Genomic DNA, 11,254 nt, shown 5'->3' on the forward strand with positions numbered 1-11,254 from the left:
TTATCCTTGAGATTTGAGCATATTTGGCACTTTCATCCAAAATCTTCCTTTTTTTTACAACTGGACACTTGATCTTGTCATTATCATCCAAATCCCTAAACCCGTCTAAATTCATCCTTAAAGTCAATGACATTTTGGACTTTTTATAAATTTTTTTAGGGTTATTGGATTTAAATAATCCGAAGTTTCACCTGTTGGCCAGTAATAATCCTAACTTCAAAAATTCCCTGTAACAATCCCAAGTTGTAAGATTTTGGCCTCAAGTGATCCTTTGCTAACTGGGTTATACCCAGTTAGTTTTTTGTTGATGTGGCTGATGACGTGGACACAACTTTATTATTTGTTGATTTGGCTGCTTATGTGGCACCATCACCACCTCCACTTCCTCCAGCCACCACCATCATCTACCACCATCACCCACCACCATCACCTCCGACCACCTCCACCTCCACCCACCGCCATCACCACCTCCACTTCCTCCACCACTGCCATCTCCACCAACACCGCCGTCATCTCCACCCACCACCACTGCCATTTCCGCCACCACCTACCATCGCCATCTCAAATTCATCCCCACCTTCGTCACCTGACCGACAACCACCCCCGTATCGGTTGTTCTCAAACTTGACCTAACTATCACCGATGAAGGATCCAGAACCGTGGGAATAGGGTTAATTCCCTTGTTGTTGGAGCAGAGGTCGATATGGTGGAGTGGATGTCGATGTGGTGGAGCGGAAATAGTGTTAATTCCATTGTTGTTGTTGTAGAGTTTCTGATTTCATTGGAGATTGAAGGATTGTGGGAATGCATGGTAGGTGGTGGTCAGAGGGGATTGAAGATGGTGGTTGTGACGTGGGAGCTGGGTGGTCGGAGGGGGTTGAAGTTGGTGGTTGTGCGGTGAGAGTTGGGTGGTTGTGGTGGTGGTGGTAGTGAGGTAGTGGAGTGGTGGTGGTGAAGATGGTGAGTATCTGTGTAAGTATATATATAATTAAAAAAATATATTTTTTTCATATCAATATCCATATCATCATCCACATAATGAACTAGCTTATTTTTTTACACATCAGCGTCCACGTCAGCATCCACGTCATCAAAAACTAATCCAGTTAGCAAAGAATCATTGAGGGCCAAAATCTTATAAGTTGGGATTGTTATAGGGAATTTTTGAAGTTGGGATTATTATCTGCCAACTGATGAAACTTTGGATTATTAAAATCCAATAACCCATTTTTTTAACTAGTATATTGCTCCGGGGCGTTCTGAAATTTTTTACATCAAACGTAGACCATTGAAAACGTACATAAAAATACGCATGAAAACGTATTATACTTGACTCGACTCATTTTCAATTTTTTTTATGTCAAACCGTAGGCCAACCGAAACATACATAATAAAAAGCACAATAAAATATCATATTTGACCCGACTAATTTCGGAGAAAAATTTACGGTGAAATGTAAATCAATTTGAATTTATACCCACATGTACAAAAAATAAACACGTAAAACTCCATTTAAAAGTCTTTAGAAAGTTAAAAAGCTATAAATGTCAATGCTGAAAGTTGATGTGTAAAAGTAAAAGAAATAGAAAAGGACAAAAAAAAAAAACAAAAAGACAAAAAACCCCTCTCAATTCACTGTTCACACATGGTTGGTTGAAACGTAAATCAAGTTGAATTTATACCTACATGTAAAAAAATAAACACGTAAAACTCGATTCAAAAGTCTTTAGAAAGTTAAGTCAACGTTGAAAGTTGATGTATAAAAAAGTAAAAGAAATAGAAAAAGACAAAAAAAAAAAAACTCAAATCACTATTTACACATGGTTGGTAATTGTAGTATATATAAATATATATATAAATATAAATATAAATATAAATATAAATATAAATATAAATAGAAAAGGACAAAAAAAGAAAAACAAAAAGACAAAAAAACCCCTCAAATCATTGTTCATACATGGTTGGTTGAAACGTAAATCAAGTTGAATTTATACCCACATGTACAAAAAATAAACACGTAAAACTCGATTTAAAAGTATTTAGACCATGCGTAGTGTTTATGGTGAATAATGCCCCACCTTTGGGCGTTGTCCGCCACGTGTCATCCTAGTCAGCAAAAGGGCGTTTTCCTAAAATGGGTGTACTGGGAATGTGAGCATTATGTTAAAAGGGGTGTAAAGAATTAAATAAATAAAAAAACCATAAAAAAAATTGATTGACCAAAGAAGAAAAAGGTTAAATGTGATTGGGCCAACAACATCTTCAAAATGGGGCAAGAGCGTTGTTTTTGAAACGCCATTAAAATGTGATTGATGCGACACTTGTTCAGTGATGTGGCCTTTTTTGCTGACATGACATCTAATGTGTCTTTTTTGATGACGTGACACTTGTTTAATGACGTGAGTTAACTGGGTTAAGATTCAGTTAGTTTGAAAGTGACAGAGAAAAATAAGTTGAAAGCTGAGAGTGACGTGATAAAATACATAAGTTAAAGTGCTATAGATCAAAAATGGTAAAAGTAAATTAGAAAGCCCGTTCGCTATATGGCCCATTTGGTGCGTTAAAAAGGCTTTGAATATTCGTTTATCTTCATGTTTTAACCTAAGAATTTAGAGTCCACTCATCCTCTCTACTTCTTGAATACCCATAAATATTCTACAGAATTTTGTCACAAAAAAACAGGGGAAAAATGCCAACATTGAATCTCTTCACCAATGTTCCAGTAGACCCAGTGATTGCATCTGACATTCTCAAAGATGCCTCAAAGGCTGTTGCAAAGATCATCGGAAAGCCTGAGTCCGTTAAGTTTCTTGCGAACCCTGCACTTTTATTGCTATTTGTGTAGTGCACACCAACTGTTCGATGAAATGTTTCTGTCAATAACTTTAGCTTTTTGTGTTGAACTTGCTTAGGTTTTTATGGGTTGTTTGATAATGGGTCAAATTGTTTACAAGAAAGTTGTTTGATTTCACTTCTTTTATTGTTTTCTAAATCTTGGTTGCTGTCACCAATAAAAAGGTCATCTTTTTTATAAAAATGTGATTAAAACTTAACAATTTGTATAAATTACGGTGACAATTTTGTGGGCATTTAATGAATAAAAAACTTTAGTTTAACTCTGTAGCTGTTTTCATTGATTTTGTTATTGGCAGTATAATGCACACCAACTGTTTGTTGAAATGTTTCTGTGAATAACTTGAACTTGCTGTGCTGAACTCTCTTAGGATATTATGGGTTGTTTATTGATTTAATAATGTGTCAAATTTTTAACAAGAAAGTGGTTTGACTTCACCTATAAAAAGATCATCTTTCTTATAAAAATACCATAAAAAGGTCATCATATTTAATTTAACCCTGTAGCTGTTGTCTTTGATTTTACTATTGGCAGTATGTTATGATCTTGGTGAATGGAGGCGTGCCGATATCATTTGCCGGCACAGAAGAGCCAGCTGCATATGGAGAACTGATTTCAATTGGTGGACTTAATCCAAGTGTTAATGGAAAGTTGAGTTCAACCATTGCAGATATTCTTCAAACAAAACTGTCTGTTGATAGTTCTCGTTTTTATATCAAGTTTTACGACGTTGAGGTACATTCATAAGTTTATTCATCTTTTTTTCCATGTTTTATGGATTTCTAACATCTTATCCTTTTCTTTTTCAGCGCCCGTTTTTTGGTTTTAACGGGTCGACATTCTGAGGGATAGTCTCAACTTAAGGAGCATATTATGGTCCTAATCTTTGGCCTAAGTTGATCATTATTCTTATGGTGTTGTAATCTTTACGGGTAAATACTTCTTGCAAATCATGTTTACAACATCGATTGTTATTCTCAAATAAATCCAATGTCTTTTCGAACTTTTGATCGTTTGCAAGTTTTAAGCTCATAATGGGCCCACCCGGGTCGGTTTTAACATGAATGACTTTTGTGGGAGGAGATTGGGTCCGTGGAGGTGGAGACCATGGTGATCAAGGTGATTATTATTTCACAAGTTTGCGACTTTGCGTTGAAACGAGCCATCTTTTAGTACAGTTCGGAATGGGTCTGGTCAGGCTGGGTCGATTCATTTACACTTTTTATATTTTTGTTTAAGTATAAATGTGATGACAATATAATAATCTGAATTTGACCCATTTGCTTCAAAAACGGGTTATGTTTTATCCCTAGCGGGTCAAAAAGATACTCATTTGGCTTGAAAAGAAATGGGTCGAAAGCTCCAAAAGCGTATATCCAATGCATAAAACCTCCTAAACCATTTAGTTTAATTGCCTACTTTTGAAATAAGGGGGCCGGGGGTCTCAAAGGGATCATACTGGGTACGTTTGTTTGTTTGATCCTTTGCAACATTCAAAAATGAGTTCCACCATGTAGGAAGGAGGGCAATCTAGACACAAATAAAGATTTTGAATCAATCCGTTTCTCTACCACAATTTTAAACCTATCGTGTGTAGCTAAAGATGTATAACATACCTAACGGCTAAAGGCGTGTTACATATACGCTCAACTGTTCTACTAAATTCATTTAATCGATTTTTTTATTAATTTATGTATTCGCCAAAGAGTCATCCTATCTATCTTGTCTCGTCTATAACTACAAATCGGTTTGAAGTACGCAACTTCAGTTCTCATCGATAAAACGTGTGGTCTAACACATGCGATTTACCTTCTTACACGTGTTTTGATTAAAAAAACTTTTAAAATTTGTTTCTCCTATAAAATAAAGGTCATTCTATTCAGACACGACCACACCCCTAAAATCTAATTCCTACACCATTTTCTCTCTCTCTCTCTATATATATGTATCCATGCATATATGAAGAGAGATAGAAAGAAGGGGTGTGAGAATATTAACACCTAATAAATCTATGCAATCTCTAAATATAGTAGACTATGGTATGATGTAATTAACAAATGAAAAAATAATTCACTATTTTTATCTTGACTGAAGTTTTAGGTGTTCAAAAGAAGCCATGAAATAGTCTGGCCGGAGTGGGGCAACGCTCAAGCCAAACTCTGAAGTCAGCGTAGACCCAGTTAAAACAACATAGTCTGGCCGGAGTGGGGCAACATGACTCTCCAATTTAGGGAATGCGGTGGCCTAATAAAAGAAAGTCGTCATTCCAAAAAAAGAAGCCATGAAATATACCTTATGATAAACAATATGAATCAAAACCCTCTTACGATTGGATCTTATTTGATTAGTCAATGAAAGACCTTCGGTCTTTCCTCTGATCGCTTGGGAAGGGTATACCTTATGATAGATTGACAGAGTGAACAGGAAAATCGAACAACCAAACTAAGGGCCTGTTTGGTTGCCACTTAATGGATCCATTCAGAGGCTTTATGTCTGAATCGGTCAGACATGGAGTGTTTGGTTCATCATTTTACAACCTCTGAATGAAACTATGGTTCTCTGAATGGTTCAGCATATTGTGAGCTCTAAATGAAACTGAATGAAACTTATGACCCTTATGCCCTAACAACACACGCATATCTCTTCTCCCCCTCCATCTTCACACCAGGCGGCGCTCCTCCACTCCACACCTCCATAGTCGCCGACCTCCTCCACTCCACACCTCGACAGCTGCCGCCCTTCTCCACTCCCGACCTCCACAGCAGCCGCCCTCCCCCTCAATCGAAGCTCCACCGCCGCTGCCCTCCTCCACTCCGGACCTTCCACAGCCGCCGCCCTCCTCCTCAATCGAACCTCCACAGCCACCGGTTGTTGTACGAGGTGAATGGCATCGGTTTGAGTGAATTGAAGCTTGTAATTTCTTTTGATGTGGTTTTCTTTCTCCAAATCTGGGTTTATTGTTCTTTATTTAGGTTGTTGATTGTTGATTTTATGCTTTTGTAATCTGTATTGAGAGTTGTGTTGATGAATTTTTGGTGTTGCCACAGTTGGTATTTAGTTTTGTTGAGAGGGGTAAAAATGTCATTTTACACGGTCATTCAGAGGTGCAACCAAACAGCACTTTACTGGTTCAGCACTTACTGGTTCAGACCCTCTTACCCATTCAGACCTCTTATTCATTCAGCACTTATTGGTTCAGATGTTGCCAAACAGCCCCTAAATGAGAAACCGATGATTTAGTTGTAATTTGAAATAGCTTGAATTAACACACATACAAGGGCCAACATTTAGCCGAATTAACTGATTCAACCAATGAACCAAACCTATGATGTTCAACCGGCACTACCATATAAGAAAAGCGCATTGGCCTGCTACACATCTTGTATTGGACCACAAGGATCACTCGAGCCAAATAAGTTAATAACTTAAGCCCAAGCTATTTATTTAGGTTGAGCCCAAAACACCCATCCGGGTGCTGCTTCTTTCTTTTGGGCCTCAATATGAACCAGATTAGTGTTAACCGGTTAGTTCCATTATGTATAATTGAATCCCATGTATGTATGTATGTGTGCATTTTCAGTCAACAAAAAAATAATTATTACAAAAAAGTTAAAAAAAGGTTAGTTGGATTAGAAGTTACAATCAAGTTCAATATATATATATATATATATATATATATTTTACTTTTTGATTTTTCTGATGATTGTTATAGGTGAAAAAGAGTAAATAAACATATATGTAATCTTGTATTACAATTCTTTTTCTAATTCTCAACTTTTCATTAATCTACCACTATCAGGTAGAGGTGCACAAAAAGACCGGGTTCATAACCGAAACCGGTTATTAACCATAATTGAAATATTAAAAATCGGTTTAGGTTTGAAAATAACCATAGGATAGGAACTAATTATGAGATTTAAAGTAAAAACTAGTTATTTTTAACGACGGGTTATTATCACTTTTTTTCTATTAGTTTATAAGCGAAATTTTAACATATTTTTGAGTTTTTTTTAACCATTTTGCCCATACATGCATACATGCATACATACATACATATGCATGCATGCATGCATGCATGCATACATGCATACAAGCATACACACACACACACACACACATACATACATACATGCATACATGCATACATGCATACATGCATACACACACACACACACACACATACACACACACACATACATACATACATACACACACACACATACATACATACATACATACATACATACATACATACATACATACATACATACATACATACATACATACATACATACATACATACATACATACATACATACATACATACATACATACATACATACATACATACATACATACATACATACATACATACATACATACATACATACATACATACATACATACATACATACATACATACATACATACATACATACATACATACATACATACATACATACATACATACATACATACATGCATGCATGCATGCATGCATGCATACATACATACATACATACACACACACACACACATACATACACACACATTATATAAATAAAAAAACAAAGTTTATTGAGTTTATATTACATATTTTAGTATTTATTTATTTTTTAAATATTAAAAAAACCGGTATTTTTAACCTATTATAGGTTAACCGGTTTTTTTTAACCTAATCGGTTATAAGGTAAGAGATTAACCTAGCTGCTTATTTTTATAGTTAGCCTATTCACACATTCAGAAGTGAGTCCATTCTAGAATAAAACCCAAATTGTGAATAATAGTAAATTGGGCTCTAGTTTGGGCTTGCGTAGTTTGGGCTTGTGTTACAAATCTATTTTATGGGCTGGCTTAGCCTATAGCAGTGAGATATTTAGCCAGTGGATTTCGTTGTGACTTGACAGAATATTGAGCTGCGGCTTATTAGTAACCCCATATGAAATTTCCTACATATACAAAAACCAAATGGGGAATAATGCTAGGCAGCCTGACACTCCCCCATTGAATCAGTCATTTTATTGTTTTATATTTTTTTAAACTTACGGTTTCGTCCTTAATTTAAAATATTTTCCCGGTTTTCCCTCACTTCAAAATAAAATTATGTTTTTGTCCCTCGCTCAAAATTACGATTTTGCCCCCGGTTCAAAATTATGATTTTATACCTAGATTACAATTATATTTTTGGTCCCAGTTCAAAATAAATTTTTGCTTTTCTCCTAAACTAAAACTGATGATTTTGCATTTTCGCCCCGTTTCAAAAATTATGATTTCGCCTTCAGTTTAAAATTATGTTATTGCCCAGTTCAAAAAAAAAGTATGCTTTTGCCCCCCCCCCCCCCACCAATTCAAAATTACGATTTTGCTCTCAGTTTAAATTAAAAATATAGTTTTGTCCCCAGCGTAAAATTACGATTTTGTCCTTAGTGCAAAATTATATTACGATTTTGTCTCTGGTTTAAATTTATGGTATTGCCATCACTTTAACTTTTGGCAAATTACGATTTTACCCAAGTCAACAAATACAACTTTGCCCTCAGTTCAAATTACAGTATTGCTATCGTTTTAGTTTTTTTTAGCAAAATTATAAACGTGTATTTTTCTAATTGGTTGACTGGATTTAATTTTTTTCCATGTCAATGAGCTGCCTAACACTCGCTCATTAATCCTGACAAACTACAGTTTTGCCCTGAGCTCAGAACTACGGTCTTGTCATCGTTTTAATTTTTTTTCCTAACAAAACTATAATAGTATTTTTTTAATTGATTGAGAATTATTCGGACATCGCCCCGCAACACGGGCGGGGCATCAACTAGTTATCCTACATATACAAAATAGATGGAGAGCAATAGTTCTTCCCCCTATTTGTTAAAAAGGGCGGCTGCCGTATCTCTTTTTTTTTAAGTTTAATTTTTATTTTCAACATTTACATTTATCATGGCAGGGAATAGTATATCCCTGCCATTCATTTAAATGGGTGGCCGACCCTCCCCACTAGACCAACCAGTTTATTATTTTATAAATACTTTAAAATTACGTTTTTGTCCTTGAATAGTGTTTCTCTGTCATTGGTTCAAATGGGCGGAGAGCAATACTCATTGGACCAACCAATTTATTATTTTATACCTACTTTAAAATTACGTTTTTGCCCCGAGTTAAAAAATACGGTTATGCCCCAACTTCAAAATACATTTACCCTTTTGCTCTGAGCTAAAAAATACGATTTCGCCCTCGGTAAAAAAAAATTACGCCTTTACCCTCAACCAAAATTACGTTTTCGCGCCAGTTCAAAATAAAATTTTGTTTTCCCCCCAACTCAAAATTACGATTTTACACCAGTTTATTATTTTATACCCACTTTAAAATTACGGTTTTGTCCCCACTTTAAAATTACGTCTTTGCGTACAGTTCAAAATAAAATTATGCTTTTGCCCCAACTAAAATTTACGATTTTCCTCTCGGTTCAAAATTACGATATCACCCTCAATTCAAAATTACGTTTTTGCCCCCAGTGTAAAATAAAAATATGGTTTCACCCTAGCTAAAAATTAGGATTTTACCCTCAGGAAAAAAAATTGATTTTCCTCCAAGTAAAAATAAAAATATGACTTTGTCCCCAGCTAAAAGTCGTGTCAAAGAGCTCCCTAACACTCTTTTTTACTTTTTCTTTCTAGCAAAACTATAGTACTGTTTTTTTAATTGGTTGAGAATTATTCGGTCATCGCCCCGCAACGCGAGCGGGGCATCACCTAGTTTGTAACATATTTCAACAGTTCACGAGTTATTTGACAACTAGGTGCTAAATGGGTTGTGCTTGTGGGTTAAAGGATCAATCCCGACATGATCCCGAACACGACACATGCTAGAAAATTGTTAGACATATGAAACTAAGCACGACATGAATGTTTGCGGGTTGACATATAGACAAGACCCGTTTAAACCGAGTTTTTGTTTTTTCATATTAATATATTAAATTAAATTTACAATAATCGAGTAACTAATATACCGAATAATCAACCAACTAATATTAAACAAATTAGTTATGGGCTTAAACTTTTAACATCAACAACATAAGTTTAAAGCCTTGTACAATTTAACATCACAACTTGTGCGCTTAAATATTTATATTAGATGCTTATATAATTGTATTAGTGTTTAATTGAGCTTCATTATTTTTGTATTATATTTATATTCGTAAATGTATAAATTCTAATTTTGTTTTTCTTAGAAATCAGTCAAAATTTCATTGGAGTTGTTGTCAAAATTTCATGACGATCGATCAGGATTTTAACATATATATATATATATATAGTACTAATAAGAATTTAATGGGGGCCGGCCGGCCAGATGCCCCCCATAACCGATATATAGGTCCGTCAGCAAGCACAAATAGTTAACTCTTTAAATAAGTTACATTTAACCTGTGTGTAACAATGACGTGTTATTATTTAGTAAGAATCACAAACGCTTTAAATCAGCATGAGTTGTGTTAGTGTCCTTTAACTTGACTGATGTGTAATTGAATCTTTAAAGTCCAATGATGAGACTTACTTTTAGCAAGATGTGCTTTATTTATTATCATTACCTTTCAAAAACAACTATATTTGTTTTTTTTTCGGTGGTGGTATTCATCATCAGATAAACCATATTCACAAGTTCTAAAATAAATCGTCATTTTAGTTGAGCAAAGTTTTATAATTAAAGGTTGATCATATATATAACCTTTCTTAAAGACCGTTTATGATCACAATAAGAACTAGTAATAACCATTGAAATCAGTAATTGTGCAATGAATTAGTTTAACAATAAAATTTAGGACTTTGACAAGACTAAACAGTGGCGGGCCTTAGTGAGGCTAGACGAGTCCTCCTTGTTTTTTCGCTTCGTAGTGTAAATTTTATCAAAAGTTTTTGTATGTAGTGTAAAATATTGGATTTTAAGAGCCCCCCCCCCCCCCCCCCCCCCCGATCTTACCGAAAATTAAGCCTATAACCAAACCGACAACAAGAGCAATTACAAGACAAAGTTACATCAATCAATCCACTTTACACATTTGAAAGGAGATGCATTCTTAGGGTGCACGGTATGGTTTGCGGGGACTCATTCGGTGAGTGGAGTCACCGATCGATGACCACACCATGGTGATTGAGTTAGGGTGTTTGAGTAGGAGAGAAGGTGAGAAATCGGTGAATAGTCACCGAAGGTGGAGAAGAGTGATGGAGGAGAGAGAGAGAGAGAGGAGAGAAGAACCAATCAAAAAATATATATAACTTAAACACCCTAGAGTGATTAATCATACCTAGTGATTGAGTGCAAAATGGGGAGTGGAATGGGGAGTTGACATGACATAATATTATTGGGTAAAGAATCACTCAATCACCCTAGAGTGATTAACCATAC

The 11,254-nt window shown here is 35.4% G+C and overlaps 1 protein-coding gene across 1 annotated transcript; it reads left to right on the forward strand.

Annotated features, from left to right (window-relative positions):
• The first annotated feature begins 2,576 nt into the window (after positions 1–2,576).
• Positions 2,577–3,866, forward strand: LOC110886173 (macrophage migration inhibitory factor homolog). Its single transcript, XM_022133936.2, has 3 exons — positions 2,577–2,800; positions 3,389–3,589; positions 3,664–3,866. The coding sequence occupies exons 1-3, from the start codon at positions 2,690–2,692 to the stop codon at positions 3,697–3,699; spliced, it is 348 nt and encodes a 115-aa protein (XP_021989628.1). The 5' UTR covers positions 2,577–2,689; the 3' UTR covers positions 3,700–3,866.
• Positions 3,867–11,254: the final 7,388 nt, after the last annotated feature.

This window comes from Helianthus annuus, chromosome 10 (assembly GCF_002127325.2).
Source record: "Helianthus annuus cultivar XRQ/B chromosome 10, HanXRQr2.0-SUNRISE, whole genome shotgun sequence".
NCBI classification, from domain to species: domain Eukaryota; kingdom Viridiplantae; phylum Streptophyta; class Magnoliopsida; order Asterales; family Asteraceae; genus Helianthus; species Helianthus annuus.